Here is an 18715-nt window from a genome sequence, read left to right as displayed (position 1 = left end):
TATGGGTATTGATCTGTTTCATGACTATATCCAGGCATTGAGTTTTCAACAGCAGTGGGAATATGATTTAGGGTAGTTTTTTCATATATTTAGAAACCCCTCAAAGTTCTGTTGGCTACTGCGTTATCTCTACAGGTTGGTCTCCAGTGTCCAGTTATGTTGTTATATATAATGAGTACATATTCTCTGGCTTCCATTCTGGTTGAGGCCTTCAACATCCTTGTATCAGGCACCTGTGCAAGATTATTTAGATTCTCTAGAGCAAATTTGCAGACAGACTGTGCTAAGTGGGTTGTATAAACACTTATGCATCTGTCTGATCCTCTAAAGGATCATCTTGCATCCTATATCTTTGTCTGCTTTTGAAATGTTGCTTAAATAAGCTGAAATTAAAGAGGGAAAGTGAATGCAAAAATCAAATTGAAGCATTTTTGGGTTTTTTAATTTTCTGTTTGTAGCATTTGACAGCTGCAAGAAATTGCATGAGAGGAAAAAAAAATGACTTGAGTATCAAAATCTTTGCTTACAAGCTACTTTTATTTAGTAATCATGCTTGTTTAATAACCACAACTTGGAGCACATGATCCATAGGAACAAATAATTGTGTATATCAAAACCTGTAGCTTGTACCTAATGATATTTGTTTTATCAGGAAAAACACAGAGTTGTTAAATAAATATTTTCTAATTTGGACATAAAAAGGGAAAACTGCTTAATAGACAAGACTTTACATATATGGGAATAGCGATAATACTTCTGGACTAAGGATAACATTTTCAAATAGTATGAAATGCTTATTCATAAACTGTTTAGTGATACAAAAATTAAGCTTCATTTCAACACGTTCATATTCCTTTTCTCTTTGCTGTTTATTATTTATGTTTATGAACAGTGAATTTGGGATCCTGAAACTGAGATTCATTTAAGAAAATGAAGTTCAGTTTGTGATATGGAAATGGCTCCATGGAGAAAGGATACATTTAGGTTAAGATATCCAACTGAGAAATCACAGAAATAGAAACTAGGCACATGTAACTCAAATGACTAGACACAAAACTTGACATATGAATTCCAAATATCAAATAATAAACTGAATATTGAATGTATGCATTAAATCTACTTGAGTAAATTTGCATAATGAATAGCTTCATAAAATTTAGAACTGTTAGCAGACAGTTTTGCAAACAAGAAGGAGACTGCATTCACCCCATAATTTGGTCATAGTGAGCAATTTTAACCAGTTTTAAAATGGTGAATGAAATTCCATGAATGGTGAGAGTTTCCATCAAACTCATAGAGAAAAAATGTTTAGTTTTGCAATATACTTGGATTTTGCAAATTAATATTTTAATCAGACACATAACATAGGTTTATGTGTTCTCCTGACAGACCAGCAGTACTCATGGTCGCCTTCTCAGCACTTCAATGAAGAAAGATACTCTCCTGCTCCGAGGAATATGAAAGGATTATCTGGTAGTCGCAACCAACCACAGTTATGTTCAGCTCATACTTGTGGCTTAGCATCCCCTGAAGATTGTGAACACACCCACGACCATATCCACCATGGGCAGGAGCCAAGGCAATCATATCTTCTCAGCCCCACAGAGAGTTGCCCGATGGACCACCATCGTTGCTCACCACGCAGCTCCATTCATTCTGAATGCATGATGATGCCCATGGTAATGGGCGATCACATGTCAAGTAGCACTTTCCCCAGAATGCACTACAGCTCACATTACGACTCAAGAGACGACTGCGCCATGTCTCACGGTAACCCTAAGATTAACCGTATTCCTGCAAATCTTTTGGACCAATTTGAGAAACAACTTCCTCTTCACCGGGATGGGTTTCACACTTTACAGTACCAGAGGACCTCAACAGCTGCGGAACAACGCAGTGAGAGCCCAGGAAGAATACGCCATCTTGTTCATTCAGTCCAGAAACTTTTTACTAAATCTCATTCTCTGGAAGGATCATCCAAGGGCAATGTTAATGGAACAAAGGGAGACAGTCGAGGGGATGACCATCATCATGGCCACCATTCCAAGCATAGCAAAAGGAGTAAAAGTAAGGAGCGAAAACCAGAAAGCAAGCATAAATCTGGAATGAGCAGCTGGTGGAGCTCTGATGATAATTTGGACAGTGATAGCACTTACCGAACCCCTAGTGTGGTAAATAGGCACCATGCAGATCATATATCCCACTGCTATCCTGAGGCGCTCCAGGGGCATTTTGGGGATCTCTCATTGAAGACTTCCAAAAGTAACAATGATGTGAAGTGTTCGGCTTGTGAAGGGCTAGCAATGACCCCCGATGGTAAATATATGAAAAGGAGTTCTTGGTCCACACTCACAGTAAGTCAGGCTAAAGAAGCTTATCGCAAATCATCACTGAACTTAGATAAGCCTCTGGTTCATCAGGAAATCAAACCTTCCTTGAGGCCGTGCCATTACCTTCAGGTAAGAGGAAGATTTTCTTAAGATTTGTAATGAAAAAAACATCAGTTTATGCCACAGCCATCGTAAAAATACAAGGGTAGTCGGTATATCTCAAAGAATATCTGTATGGATCACCTAATGCAGATATTCCATGAACATGAGAAAATTCTAGTTTTTTTCTTTGTTTATGGGGCACAGATTAAAAACTATAAAACTGGTGTGATATAAATTAGTTTAAGGTCAGTGGATGTGTTTTCATCTTTGGAGTTCACACTGAACATCTTGATAAAATCCATGTATCAGACTGAAAAAGGGGCAGTTCTGCCAGCAGCCAGGGGTCTAGAAAAAATGTTTCAAACACATCTGTGAATGAGTGATTTTAAAAACAAGCTGCGTGGAATCCTATTTTTGTGTTCTTTTATTCCTTTTCTCCGGGTTTTTGTAAGTAACAGGAGAATGGATTTACTGGTGTACTCAATTGCTTTGTCTTGATGATGATTACTCACAAACTCCCTTTTAGTGATTGGGTCACACGAGGTCATATTGAACTGAGTCTCTTTTGAGACCATACTATAAGCTATCCTTATTGAAAGTTACATGGGTACCTCAGGGAGATAAATATTTCAGGCCTGGCATTCAGTCTATTTGTGGTTGTGTTCTTCACACTTGTTTTCTCTAGCAGCAACCAAGAAGCTCCCACTTTTTCCTACATTTAAACTCTTATACCTGCTGCTTGCTGCCATTTGCCACCCCACAGTCATGCTAACGTAGCCTTTTATGATGCTGCATGATGATCTGGATCTTAAAGTGATATGGGTTTAAAAAATAGCTGCCAACATACTTTTTTTAGACATTTACATCATTTACATGGTCTAGCTCCAACACAGTCCCATGACAAGTGACATTAGCACATCAGGATGTACAGAGAACTGCAGTGGGAGCAGAGCAGAAAGGAGGGAGTAGTGGAGAGGACTTCTTCAGCTAGCTTTGCCACTGAAAAAACATAGTATACAAATATTTCCTTGGGTATTTTTACCATATACAGCCTTCAAAGCCTGCATTGTTCTGAGTACCTTCTCTTTTATTTCTTTTCAAGGAACTTCTCTTTCTCCAGAACTTAACTGATTCTCACATTAACATGGGCAAATCTCCACTCCAGATTTATGTATCTAGAGATTTTTAGCTCCTGTGGGATCTGCAGAAACCAGCAAACACAGGCTAGCAACAACCATTGTACTTCTGTGCAGAGCTCTCTCCCCTCTGAGCAACAGAGGTCCAAAACTAATGAGTCACACTTGAAGAGCCAGATCTTTTCAAACAAATATGCAGAGATCCAGGATCAATCTTCCCCTCTGAAAGAGGGAAAGTTCCTCATTGCAGAGAAAATAAAATAAATAAATTGCAACCCTCATAGCACTACCGTGCAAATGGATTCCAATTTAGACTGGCAGGTGTGATATTTTATCATATCCAAGTAGGGTTCTCATGTATGTAAAACAGCCTGCACTTCCCTGGAATTTTTTAATCTATCTCAATGAGCCAGAACTGTAAGTGCATCCTGTGCAGAGAGTTCCACTTGTGTGTTCTAAACCCATGTGTACATCTCCAATATTACAGAGAGGTTTAAGTATCGTTAGCTTTATCCTTACTGTGACATACTCCTACCTCTACACAGACAGCTCTGGTTCCTCTACATCTCTGCTGGGGTTTGTGCTTTCCTTCTCATCATGTTTCATTGTTTCTTCTTCTTTACATCTCATTTTTCTTTGCAGAAGCCACCAGTTTTTACTTTTTCATGGGCCTTCTCTTTACTCCCAATTTATATCAGCATCCTCAAGTGAATGTGAAACACTGAGTTCACAAACTAACTTGATTATCACTAAACTTTAGATCAAGCTCCATGGCAAGCGTAGGGAACAGGAAAGCACATTTTTTGCAGTCATTGTTTTATGCTTTTTGTGAATTGGGATGACTACAGAAAGGAATTTTCATCCAGTAATTAGGTAGGTTCATCGACTGGCAGGTTTATCCAGCTTAAAAACTAGGAGATGGGAATTCAAATTTTTGCTGCACCAGAGACTTTCTCTGTGATCTTTGTTTTTAAGCCCCTTTAAAAATGGGATAATAGCCCTAGGGATCCTATAATGGAAATTTGTTAAGAGTCGAGTGCTCTGTTACTACCATAAAGAATCTACAGTTGTGTCCAAAGCAATAATACCAGGAATTCTATAACAGGAATATTCTCATTACAAAATATTAAAATAAAATATATGTTCTATAGAATCTGAATATGCTATTCAGAGCATAAATATCCTTCAGACTGAGTAGCTGGTTTATTCACTAGCCCAAGGTCAGCAAACAAACTGAAGGGACCCCATTCTGTCAATGTCATAACTAAATGTTTAGTTTTGAAACTTCTGCTTTGAGGGATGCTGTGCTGTCACACTGTAATCATTAAGACCAGAGATGTAAGTCCCATTATTAGCTCTGCCATGAACTTTCTCTCTGACCCAGGAAATGTAATTTGTTAATGGCTGTACACTTCAATTACTCTATCCGTGAAACTGAGGAGGGATATTTAACTTTTCTTATGGCAGTGTAAGAAACATCACTAAATAATGATTGGGTAAAAATAACCATTAGGTTCAGAAACTGAGAAAGGTGGAGAAACATGTCAGGTTCCCTAGCCAGGAGACTTTACTGCTTTGCTCCAGAATATCTGGCAATGAGAATTCAAGGGATTATGAAGTTGATTATGCAGCAGCAGATTTCCCTAAGGTGCATAACTGCACAGATTAGTGAAAAACCCCAGGCCCTTCATGGGATCTCTGTGTTTATAGCATTACAACACATGATATTGAAAAACCTTTCTCCCAAGTGATGTCAGCTATATATTTTTTAATTCATTTTGAAACAAAGCTGTGAAATTATAGTCCTTCAGTGATCTGATACCTCAGAATAAGATAAATAAATTTTCTATGGTTATATATTAATATTATAAATTTGTAATATATATGTGGCTTTTATTCTGCCACCTATTTATATGAGGATTCACTGTACCCAGCTCACTTTTCTATCTACTGGTCTCCTTCTTGTTATTTTTTCTTTCGACACCTGTATAAAATATTGCTACTTCTGTTTTCCACTGTAGAGTTTTGGTATACAGAGTCCAAACTGGAAGATGATGGCAGTGTATTAAGCCTTTGCTTGAGACCATGTTTTCTGTGTTGTGTTTTGGGGCTTCAATTTTGTGTTCCATAGTAATTACTGAGCTGCTTTTTCCTTAAAACTGAAACTCTGAAGAGTGAACAAAGGAAATTTCTTTCTAAGAAGGGAGATTTTACCAAATTCACAGATACCTGAAAACAGGAGATGAGAAAGGAGGTTTTGAAGGCATCTGCACATTATATACTTAAGTCGTGTCCTAGAGTTAAAAACAGGTATTTCTTTAACCTGGTAAATCTCCAAGCTTGGTCTCTGGCTCCTTTCTTAGAGTATCACATTCCCTGCTCCTCCACAAACAGTCCTTGAATCTGGGGGATCTTCTCAGACAGAGAGTGTGCTCTTGTTAGAGGTGATTCGGTCAATGTGCCCTCTTCCAGCATGAGTGGTCATCTAGCCCTAAAGTGGACACTTTCAAAGAACTAAATTAGTAGAAATAAAGCTGTATAAAATAGTGGTTATTTTTCCCATCTAAAGCTTGGATCAGATTTGCATCACTCCTGATACAGTGGAGGTGGTGGGTACATGCAGAGAGAAGGGAGAGGGGAAGGGTGGGAAGCCCTTTTGGCCTCCGGCTCATTGTTAAATCATCTTAGCTGTAAAGTTAACCAGATGGTCAACTAGCACGACAAGAGCAGAGAGCAGCCATTTGTAACTATACACTAATAGCATTTATCAGATTCTTGTGAATGATTAGCAACAGTTTTTATGTATGGGCCTTTAATTTCTGTTTTGAGTGCAGACAAATTGAGCTACAAATGCCTTTCTGGGCACCAAACACTTCTGTCATCTCACTCAGCACACAGAATAGCCTAAGTACATCACACATGCAGTAAAGTGCATTTTTGTATAGTTTTAGTTATAGCAGCTGCTACTGTTTTCCATGTCATTTTAATTTTAATATAAAATATGTTAAGAAAAAGATAAATGAGTTGTGAAATCTCTTCTGTCTTCATCAGCTGTTTTGGCTAATTAAGTTCAACATGTATACAGTGCAATGACTTTGATTAATGTCACTCTGATATGTGTACTAGTGAGGAGCAAAGATTTTCAACAGGAAAAATGGATACGAACTAGATAGCTGTGCTAAAATGATGAATACAGAAGTGTTGCTTACAGTTTCCAGGACTGAAATACCTGTGAATGCTAGTTAAAGAGAATTCCTACAATAAAGCCAAAAGACAGGCAAGAGCAAAGCACTCACCATCACTGAAGTTCTGGAGCACAGTGCTACGTGTCACTGATTAGTATTCCTCCCGCAGCCATTGAACAGCCTGCGAAGCAGCAAGCAATCAAGGTAAACATACCACAAGGTACAGTGAATGAGTCAGCACTAAAAAAGAAAATAGCATGTTGTTCTAAAAATGGTTTCAGCCCACTCCTGACTTCCTAGTGCATTTAAGTACTAGCGTCATCTGTTACAGCAGTGGCACTGCTAAGCATGTGGGTAATAATGTCAGCTGTGTACTCTACAGAATGAAAGAAAAGCACAAGAGTTGATCTCTTAAAAGAGAAAAAGAAAAAAGCAGCAATTTCAACAAGGCTGCTGGTTTAAGTTATGCCTACATGGAGAAGAGATTTGAGGACAAGCTAATGGATAAACAGGCATTATGCCCTCAGTTACACTTTTCCAGGAACTCTTCTTGGGGACAGGACAGATTCCCACAAATGACACTGTTGCCCTCGAGAGGCATGCTACTGCTTTGCACTCTGGTTTGCGAGGATGGATGGATTTGAACTCAGTGCACCTTTCTCACCACTTCATCTTTGTGAAACTAGATTGTATCTGTTTGCTTGACATAAACCCCATATATGAACTACAGAAACTATATCCAATACTCTACCAACTGATGCATACTGTGGAGTTAGCCAGAGCCAGCAGAGTTTTGATACTAGCAGCCAAATCACTACCACCCACACTGCCTTCACAATGATTTATGACCAGTCACCACTCAAGAATTAACTGGGTTGTTTCCACAGCAGGGAAAGCTAGTAGCAATAGTAGGGTAGCAGGGTAGCCTGCACCCTAAATCAGCATGGACACATGCTGTGCCGTTCTGATTTCCACGGCCCATTACAGTCCCACATGGACATCTCAGCTAGCCCTGTGCCCTCCCAGTCAGGAGTGGAGATGTGCAAGAGACCTGTAATGCCCAGACAATAAGGGAAATGATGGGACAGTTAATGCCCCACAGTCCATTTGCAGTGTTAATGTCAGCCTGCAACATCTGGTACAGCACCAGGGGCCACTCTGTGGAGTTATTCGCCAGGTCAGTAAGGTATAATCCTGCCATACAGAGCAGCAAGCTCAACCATTCATACTTGTTCCTTATAATGCTCTCTCTACCCATCGTAACTCTGAAGTATGGCACTACAATTTTAAGAGTATTAAATAAAAAGGTTTTAATACACTTCCCTGTGTTTACAGCATGCTGACAGTTTCATGTGTCACAAATCCCAGAATACTTCTTAAATGCCCCTTCCAAGGGAAAAAGAAGGAAGAAAAAAAAAAAAAAAGAAAAATGATAGTGTAAAGCTCTGACCAAACAGTTGTCTCAGATTACTGATATCTTGAATTACTGTTTTAATCAGTGATTAAACAGCACGCTGCTTCCATGCCCATGTACTAGGATGCTTATATTGGCTGAAATGAATTGCTGAAGTTTTTTCCAAAAAAGAGTAGAAATTTCAGAGTTAGTATTTTCTTAAAGCTGCCAAAGCAAGTCCCTATTACTGTAGAAATGTCAAAGCTAGGAGCAGAAAAGGGAGGCTGTGATCCCACTGCCCTTTAATCAGGGGGAATTGTCCTTCTTTATAATGTTAGTACAGCATGTTGCCAAATTGTTTTTCAATGTTTGCCTCACCGAAGCTGAAGGCTGACCTTTGCAGTTGTTACCCAAAGGTGTCACTGAGTCTGAAGAAGTTTTCAGCCAGGAGTAACTTATTATTTTATAGACCCAGGCCAGTTGCATCCATCTGATGAGACAGCCAGGAACACGCACTTGGGGCTGTAATGACCGCACTCTCTCCTATGCTGCAGGCTTGCTGCCTAGGGCACACCCGGCTCCTGTCCTGAGCAGTTTATACCATTTTTCCTACAAGGAGGTGACTGTAAAAAATGATGAAGAATTCATAAATTTTGCTTTGATTTATGTTTTTTTCCATCTGGTTTTGGCCATTTTACAGGGCTGTGCTTAAAGGTTGTCTTTTAAAGTGGAGTTGCAGGTGTGTTTAAATGGCTGAATGTCTAGATGGACAAGGTCCCTGGTACTTTTGGTAAGGAGAACTGGTCTTTTGAAAAGTGTGCAGATAGTTAAGCATTACCTAGTAACTAGACAGGAAAAAAAATTACTCATTTCGTTCTGTAAGCTAAATTATTGGAGTCATCTGTCAATCATTAGTTAAAATGAGAAAAATGGATGAAAAGCAAATGTGTATATATATATTTTATATAGCTTTTAAAATCATTTTTTTTAAAGTCATGCAGTTTTTTTCAGTAGTAGCCCTATAATAAATAGGAAAAAAAAGGTGATATCATTTCCTGCTTAGATTAAATAAGACACTGTTTACTACAGGCCACCTTTTGGGTCAGCTCTGGGACAGCTGCCCTGTCTAGCATTATAATAGCTCTGCAACAACGGAGTCCTTGATACATCTGCAGTCTCTGTGGTTTTAGAGGTACTGTGTGCATTTTAAGTACGTTTGGAGCACCTCTTCTTCCTTACTCTATACTTTTGTGACCATGTCTGTGGGGTCTTGCTCCACTCACACAGGTCACAACTCTGAATTTTCCTTAGTGTCTGCAGTGGCAAAGGCAAAGATATTTCCAGAGGGACCTACAGGTGATTTTGGCTAATAGGTCATGCAATGTTGAGGGTCTGGGCTGAAGGGTCTGATGATACTTTATTTTCCCATTTCTGAAAGTGGCTAGAAAAGGACGGAATAGTAAGGCACTGCAACGCCTGCGCTGTGCTGCACAGAGCCCCAGCTGCCTGTGGGAGTGTTAGACGTGATACAGCAAGGCCACAGGGAAGCAGGTGACCTTCTGTGAGCAGGAACGCATGCCTCACGCACTCAGAGTCTTGTCTCCCACAACTTCATCAGTCACAAAAACCTGGGCTCCATTGTTTTTCAGGCAGTTCAGTCTACCTCTCCCAAAAATATCTGTCAGGAAAACTTGTAGTTAGTTTCAGTTGCTGATATTATGGTTCCTTGGGGGAAAGATTTCTTTCAATGATTGCTCAATAGCATGGGTGTGGAGTGCTGCAGGCCAGCTGACCTCCAGGCAGCTGAAAACTTACCTTTATTTAACTTTATTATGAGGGTCATACAGAATCACAGAATCACAGAATCGTCTAGGTTGGAAAGGACCTTGAAGGTCATCCAGCCCGACCGTTAACCTAGCACTGACAGTTCCCAAATACACCATATCCCTCAGCGCTATGTCAACCCGACTCTTAAACACCTCCAGGGATGGGGACTCCACCACTGCCCTGGGCAGCCCATTCCAACGCCTAACAACCCGTTCTGTAAAGAAATGCTTCCTAATATCCAGTCTAAACCTTCCCTGGCACAACTTGAGGCCATTCCCTCTTGTCCTATCACTTGTTACTTGGTTGAAGAGACTCATCCCCAGCTCTCTGCAACCTCCTTTCAGGTAGTTGTAGAGGGCGATGAGGTCTCCCCTCAGCCTCCTCTTCTCCAGACTAAACAACCCCAGTTCCCTCAGACACTCCTCGTACGACATGTGCTCCAGACCCTTCACCAGCTTCGTTGCCCTTCTCTGGACACGCTCGAGTCATTCAATGTCCTTTTTGTAGTGAGGGGCCCAAAACTGAACACAATAATCAAGGTGCGGCCTTACCAGTGCCGAGTACAGGGGTAAGATCACTTCCCTGTCCCTGCTGGCCACGCTATTTCTGATACAAGCCAGGATGCCATTGGCCTTCTTGGCCACCTGGGCACACTGCTGGCTCATGTTCAGCCGGCTGTCAATCAGCACCCCCAGGTCCCTCTCTGACTGGCAGCTCTCCAGCCACTCCTCCCCAAGCCTGTAGCGCTGCTGGGGGTTGTTGTGGCCCAAGTGCAGCACCCGGCATTTGGCCTTATTGAAACTCCTACAGTTGGCCTTAGCCCATCGCTCCAGCCTGTCCAGGTCTCTCTGCAGAGCCTCCCTACCCTCGAGCAGATCAACACTCCAACCCAACTTGGTGTCATCTGCAAACTTACTGAGGGTGCACTCGATCCCCTCATCTAGATCATCAATAAAGATGTTAAACAGGAGTGGCCCCAAAACCGAGGCCAGGCAGAACTCTAAGTCACTTTACCATTACTAGCACTGCTTGAAAAGCTGGATATTGCTTAAGGAAAACCTGCCCCACTTAAGTTGAAGGTAGTATAATTTTAAAGTGGCTTAAGCTGACCATGAAGCAGCATCCTGGGTCACTTACAAAAGGAAATATGCAGCCAGCTGGAACTCAGGTTTCTTGGTTGAATCCCTACTGGGTTTGTGTCTTAGACTGAGATACATATATATGAGATATATATATCTAGGTTCTCATTTAAGTCCAGGCAAGGCCCTCCCTTCAGTCCAAGCTCATCTCATATCAAAGTTCTGGCACAAGATCTCAGTGAACTCCAGGCTTAGCAGGCTAAAATCACTTATAGTGTGGACAAGCCCACCACTGCCCTCTGACTGCACCTTGCTCCACCATGTCAAAACAGCACAAAGTCCAGAGGGTCCCAGAGAGATCCGGCAACATAGCAGATGATTTGGAGGTGGCTGAACTGCAAGGGTCTTTGCCAGCAATATGAGCACAGCAGGTCATGAGGTAGGCATTTGGCCCACATTCATCCAAACAGTATAAACAAAGCCACAGTCCTCACAACACTATTTACAGTATTTAACCATCCTCAGATTGCAATTCATATTGTTGCTGGAGACCCAGTTAGGAAACATAGTGCTGGTTCTTTTTTTTGAGTTCATCACTGTTGAGATATGAGTTATAAATTATAATTTAAATTAAAAGAACACTGTTCTTTAGAAAATACAGAAGTGGTGACTAAGCAATCCTGAGTACACCAAACAGAAATCTTCTTTCAATCAAGGATCAGTCAGTGCAGCTTTGCTTGGAACTACATGTGAAAAACTAAAATCAGGCAGTAAATAATGCTGGTACTGGTCTGCCTATTCGAACATCTCCCAGCTGGAATATTATGCTTGTGTTCTGTGATCTGCATGGGTGTCCAGTTGTTTCAAGTTGTTTTCAATCCAATGTAAAACATATATTGTTTGCAATCTATGTAATTTTCTTTCTCTTTCTGTGATAATATGACTGTTCATAGCCTGGAGAGAATGGCTGGCAAGGCTAAGATGTCTCTTCCTTTCTCAGATTAGCTCCTGCCTTGATGGACAGACTTTTGGGGAATGCTGCAAGAATTCTCTGTGCTTTTGAGCTGTCAAGGAGTTCAGGGAGTAGGGGGTGGCATGTGAAAATTAAAGCTAATTACAAGGACTGGCAATGCTAGTGGTGAGGAGTCATCCCTGGCATATTTTGTAGATATTTTTGAATGGCTTCAATGTATAATTCATATTCTTTGAACAATGAATCAGCACATTAAAAAAAAAAAAAAAAAAAAAAACAGAGAAAAAACTAGTTAAAAAATGAGCACTGAGAATGGTGTTGAGGTGCAGACACAAGGTTAGCTACTGAGAAAACAAAGTTTTATTTTCAGATACTGCACTCTTCCCTCCTGCAAAAAGCTAAACCAATAGGGTCTAGAGTCCACAGCCAGTAAACAGGTAAATGTCATTACTGTCATTAACTTCAGAAGAAAATTCTAGTAATTGGTCAGTGTTCCTTCTTCAGCAAAATTTTTGAATACACAGGAGGTCCAGCTCCCACCTCCCATTATAATATCAATGAGACTTTCTATCAAACTAAAAAGCATTTCTGTCTGTCTTGCAAGATTGTCATCTACTTTCATCTACTTGCAGCTATGCACAAAGGCTGTTTTTCTGAGGCTCCTTGAAGAAGGCATGATTTAAGAGAAAATCTCTTACCTACATATCAGATTGTGACCTTCTTTTTTGGGGAGGGACGTGTCATCTTCTTGACCAGGCTGAGAAAGCATAAAATTACAAAAATTACATACCTACTACATAGTGTTTCATATCTTACCTTTCTTCATGTCATCTATAGTCTAATTTCATGCACAGACAGCTTCTGCTTCTAGTAAAATGTGAAGTTTATATTACTAAAATAAGATTTAGGTCATAATGAATATTTCAGTGGATTTTACATCTGCATGCTAATTAAATTTCACAGGACTCCTATGAGGTAGGTAATCCTTATTTTAACCTTTGAGAATAAGAAATATGAAGAAGTGATAGTCAGCTCCCTCAGCTGAAGCCATGTATTTAGAAGTGTTTCATTTTAGATAGTAAAGTGATATGCCAAATTTTAAGCAGATCAGCAGTTTAGTGGTAGGTCACCTTTAAAATTCTGGGAGCTGGGAGCAAATGTCATAGAAGTGGGTGGAACAAGAGGAACAGATCTTTTTTGAAATGCCAGTGGCTGTTGACAGTTTGACTTCTTTAGCTAAATCCTAAACTGAAATAAAAAAAACTTGAATTAACAGTGGTCAAAGTCCAGAATTAATATTTCATTGGTTCTTCAAGTTTTGACATAAGTATTTCTTAGATACAAGGTTGGGTATTCACACTGCTAGCACTAGTTCCTAAATGAGAGCCTAGATTACCTATCTCTGATTAGATATAATGAAAAACTTTTTGCCCCTGAGTGTGGTCAAACATTGGAACAGGTTGCCTAGAGAGGTTGTGGAGTCTCCATCTTTGGAAACATTCAAAATCCAGCCGGGCACCATCCTGGGCAACCTGCTGTGCCTGACCATGCTTTGAGCAGGAGGCTGGACTAGAGACCTCCAGAGTCCCTTCCAACCTCAGCAATTCCATGATTCCTAGTTTGTTCCAGAATTTTGGTGAACTCATCCCTGTTTTCCCTGACAACATGCTGTTGTTTACATGCAGAATCTGTGCAATCTGAGAATCAGGTTACAGACTTACTGCTGAAGTCCAGTATAACTAAGTATAACCAAGCTCCCTCATTCCAGGTAAGTGCCTGGATCACAAGGCTGCAACGCACCCTGTCTTTTACATGAAGTCCTTCTCTTCTAACCAGCTCTCCCCAGGCAATCTGTGAGTGTTTCATGAAAAGACCATGTGTTACAAAAAGATGAGGAGAGTATGCAAGCTTATTTATCAGCCCTAAGTCTTCTCCTTCCTGAGCACCCCAACCATTATTGATTGGTGGGCAGTAACACGTCCCCGTTCCACAGCCGTTTTGTCATGGAAGGAAAGAATAAGGCTGCTTAGTTCTTTGAAAAAAAAAAAAATCTGAATTTGTTCTTCAGAAGATGGTTTTAAACTGTGAATGGAAATGACAGAAGGGCTTTTCTGCTGCCTGTAATCAAATACAATAAACCCACGAAAGGAGAAGCATTCAAGATTTTCTTCATGTTTTGCATTTTGGTTGCTAACTAAAGGGACATTTTGGTTCCTTTTGGATGCTACTCTGAAGGAGCTAACTCTCCTAAATGCCTTTTATGGGGAATTTAGGGTCCTACCTAAGGTTCTGGAGTTCACTCTCAGGATTGGCTTCATAAAATGTATTAAGTTTTAGGTACCAGGTGCTCTAATAAAATTGGCCCTAAGTGACTAATATCAGATATCACAATGAATCAGTAGCAGAACCATTAAAAGATCCCAAATTTCCTGAACTTGGTTGTGCTCCTCACAGCAACAGTGCATGAAATTTATGAAAGAGACTCATCATTCTCTGTAATAGTTACAACCAAATCAGCAGCCAGTGACAGAATTAAATTAAAAGATCTAGACCTTGTCAGCTCGTTGTTCTTACAAAAGGAAATTCATATGGTAATATGCAGTCTAATTCCTATGTGGATAGAAACTGCATATACAAAGATTCATGTTAACATCTAGAACAGGAGGAAGGCCTTTTTAGACGTTATAAATATCAGCACTCATCACTATATGCAAGTAGTTAATTAGGGTAATTATTCCCAATTAGCAGCTGCAAGCCCTGCAGATGGGAATTTCAGGGGCTGGTAACTATTGTAAGAAAGCATTTCTGCAAGCTGCAAAGCCCTTTTCATGTTTTAGAAAATATGCATTTAATGACCCTCACGCATGCTGTTAAATATTTTTGTTAATATTTCAAAATAAAAATCTTTCCTGCATTATTATAATTCTTCTGCTTTTCTTTAAAGCTATGTTGGGGTCTGAGATGGCCTGGATTTGGAAAGATTTTTCCAAGTATTTAACCTTTCAGCTAAAGTAAATGATGAACCAAGCTAAACTGTGACTCAAATTTTGCTTTTATTCTCAGTCCATGAGGAAAAACATTGTTAAGGGCCCTTTCGTTGGTCTTTGAAGACAGCAAAAGGACTCCAGCTGTTTTCCTACACTCTGCGTGTAACCTAAGAGAACACATTGCCAAATTTGCTTGCCAGGCTCCAGAAACATTTTCCCTGTGTTCATTGTATTCTGCTCCTTTGAATGGCTGAAGGGTAAAAAATGACATATTTTAATTGTGAATATGTTTTTCAACCATAAATGCTTCTGTGATAGTCAATGAGTTACTCTGATTAGAAAGGAATTCTTGGTGTATTTTGTACATCACAAGCACAAATGGAGCAGGGCCTCTTCAGTTTTTAGCTTTTATGTGAATTCATTTAACTTATGAATTCAGAAAGCAAAAGAAATGTAATCAACAAAAATAGTAAGGCACATAACTGTAAGATTTGTCCTCATGAAGCTCCTTATCACAGTGAAGAAACTTAATTTTTTAGATACTTTAATGTAAAAAATCAGTCATTCCTATCTTTTAAAGTAAGATTCCAACTTCAATCAACAAATAAGCCTATGTTTACTCATTTAAATCCAGTCCTTATCTAGTTATTTGAACATAGAATTTCAGATAAAAGAAAGTTGAGAAACTAATAATTTTTTGCATTTGAGTAAGTAAAGTGTTATTGATCAATGTATTTTTAAACTTTCTATCTAATTATCTTTGAGCTAAAATGAAGTGATTTCAAACCAAAATAATTATTCTATGAAAAAGTTATGAGTTTTTGAAAAAATAATATTAAGACTGAACATAATAATTCAGCTTTAGTACAGAAAATTGAACAGTATAGTTTGCAGTGGGCCCATGTGTGTTGCATTTGTGTGTGTGTGGTGGGGGTTTGGTAGCAGGGCAGTGGGCTACAGAGGTGGATCTGGTGAGAAGCTTTTTCAAAGCTCCCCCAGCTCCAAGTCAGACCCACCTTTGCACCAAGGCTGGGCCAATTAGCAATGGTGGCTGTGCCTCTGTGATAACATATTTAAGAAGGGGAAAACCTGCAGTAAGGAGAGGAGTGAGATGTGAGAGAAATACCTATGCAGACAACAAGGTGAGTGAAGAAGGAGGGGGGGGAAGTGCACTGGAGCAGAGACTCCCCTGCAGCCCGTGGGGAGAGGGCTGGCTGTGCCCCTGCAGCCCATGGATGTCACCCCTGGAGCAGGTGGCTCTGCCCGAAGAAGGCCAGGACTGAGAGAAACCCGCACTGGAGCAGTCTGTTGCTGGGAGGACTGCAGCCCACGGGAAGGACCCACGCTAGAGCAGTTTGTGAAGAGCTGCAGCCTGTGAGAAGGACTCATGTTGGAGAAGTTCATGGAGGACTGTCTCCCATGAGAGTGACCCCATGCTGGAGCAGGGGAGGAGTGTAAGGAGTCCCTGCCCTGAGGAGGAAGGAGCGGTAGAAACAATGGGTGATGAACTGACCACAACTCCCATTCCCCATCCCCCTGCACCTCTCAGGGGAAGGAGGTAGAGAAATCAGGAGTAAAGCTGAGCCCAGGAAGAAGGGCAGGGCAGGGGGGAAGGTGTTTTTAAGATATGGTCCTACTCTGTTTGATTGGTAAATTAGTAGTGGTGGTGGTGTTCAAATTAAATAGATGTCTTTTTTTCCTTGACCATAATTAGTGCATAAGCCCTCCCTGTCCTTGTCTCAACCCCTGCACCTTATTTTCTCTTCGCCATCCCACTGGGGATCTGTGTGATCTGTTTCATCTCTTCTTATCTGACTTCATCTTCAGTCTCTCTTTTTTTCTCTCCTGATCTTGCTTCTTTAATTTAATATCTCTATCTTTACTTGTTCACCCTCTTTTAAAACTGCATTTCCTCCTTAAATCCTTTTTGGGACTCAAAGCTCTAGGTCCATTCACTTGGTGTGTGGCTAATTCATGTACCCTGAAAGGGCAGTAAAGATGACAGGCAGATCTTATTTAAATCTGATCTCCAAGACTGCTCGAACCAATGGGAGCATTTTCTTCAGCTCTGCAGTGAACTGTCTGTAGAAGGTCTCAGATATGACTTGAAAGTCTTTATTAGACATCCTGGTTTGCAGAAAGTCCTCAGTATATGTTTAACTGGAATTTCAGATTTATAGTATATTGGTAAATAATGTCATTGCACTGTTTAATATATATGAAGTCATTATGTTGATCAAGGATTTGATGCTGCCAAGTACATCAGTCCTGGTCCACTAGTGTACTCTGTCACATCCTTCTTTTTAACCATGAGTCATTATAATGGATTTCAGAGAGTTGCTTATATACTTCAAGTTAAGCAAATGCTTAAGTGTGTTTCTGGATTAGGACCAGAGGACTCAGCACCTTGGAAGATTAAACAAAAAGCAAAGAATGAGCAATACTGGCAGAGACAGTCTTGCTGAATTTAACCATAAATCTTAAAAGAAGGCCGATTTCACTTTGGATTGGAATATTCCTGCTCAATTCTCTCCAATTTGTGGTGCAGAGAGCTATCCATCCACCAGCTGTGGATTATCTGACTACCACTCTTATTATTTGAAAAACCACATCAACTGCATGAAAGCAGCTTCAACAAAATGTATTAATAATTAACTGGCTATGTTCCTGATATTTTAGAATCTCTATGAATTATTTTTCAGTTTCTAACTAAGAAAAACGTCAAATTGCCACATTTTTTTTTCACAAAAGTTTGCCCTAAATCAGAATCCTATCCATTTATGCCAAAATTACAGCTTAGTTTAATTTAAATACTTCATCCACCTTCCTGAAAAGCAGCCAAAGGCCCGTATAAGGAGAATTGGTAAAAGACTTTAAAGTGCTCAGTTTTCATTGAGTTTTAGGTCTGAGACACCTGATCAACTTACTGTTTATCAGCTGGAAACCTGTGTGTAAACTTTTAAGAGGTTGAGCTAAGCTCCTTCCTGCAATTTAAAGCATGTCTACAAATAAATATTGCAGCTCAGCTCACAAACCATGACTTGATTGTTCCTTAGGTTCCAACATTTATAAATGGAAAATTTCCAATCTTGAAGTTGGAATTAAATTGCCAAATCATTTGGGAACCTTAGAAATGTCTTTCTAAGTGATCTGTTTCTGAAGAATAAAAAATTCATTACTTGTCTTTGTAAAATGAAAAATTGAAGGAAGTATTTAAGTATATGAAAAATAAATGCACATTTCATGTGTGTGTTTTATGGTCTCCATTAGGTACCTCAGGATGAATGGGGAGGATACCCAGCTGGTGGGAAAGATGAAGAGATCCCCTGCAGAAGAATGAGAAGTGGGAGCTATATTAAGGCCATGGGAGATGAAGAAAGTGGAGACTCTGATACTAGCCCCAAGACATCACCAAAATTAACAGTACGACCAGAGTCGCTATTAAAATCCATTGGACAGAGACCACTGGGAGATCATCAAAAGTAAGTTTCACTATACCATGTTATACACCTTTTTGAAAGTTGCCATGACTTGGGTAATTTTTCTTTGTGTCTTACTGATAGTGGTTAGTATCCATGAGAAAATATGATACTGTAGTTAAAAAGCTAACTTTTGAGTCTTTGTTTTAAATTAGCCAGTTTCTTGTGATTACTGGATGAAAAACTGCCATCTTCCTCCATTCATATAATAAATCTGCTACTTC

At 39.9% G+C, this 18715-nt stretch overlaps 1 protein-coding gene across 1 annotated transcript in view; it reads left to right on the top strand.

The window, feature by feature from the left end:
* The first annotated feature begins 1442 nt into the window (after positions 1–1442).
* Positions 1443–18715, top strand: part of DLGAP2 (DLG associated protein 2) — an 84625-nt gene continuing 67352 nt past the window's right edge. Inside the window, exons 1-2 of the mRNA XM_074820797.1 lie at positions 1443–2459; positions 18283–18494. Of these exons, the coding sequence (XP_074676898.1) occupies positions 1458–2459; positions 18283–18494 (1214 nt within the window). The 5' untranslated portion in view covers positions 1443–1457. The remainder of the gene's footprint in view (positions 2460–18282; positions 18495–18715) is intronic.

The sequence above is a fragment of the Strix aluco genome, chromosome 3 (assembly GCF_031877795.1).
Source record: "Strix aluco isolate bStrAlu1 chromosome 3, bStrAlu1.hap1, whole genome shotgun sequence".
In the NCBI taxonomy this organism is placed as follows: domain Eukaryota; kingdom Metazoa; phylum Chordata; class Aves; order Strigiformes; family Strigidae; genus Strix; species Strix aluco.
The sequence above is the reverse complement of the archived record's forward strand: the minus strand, read 5'-3'. Positions and strand labels throughout refer to the sequence as shown.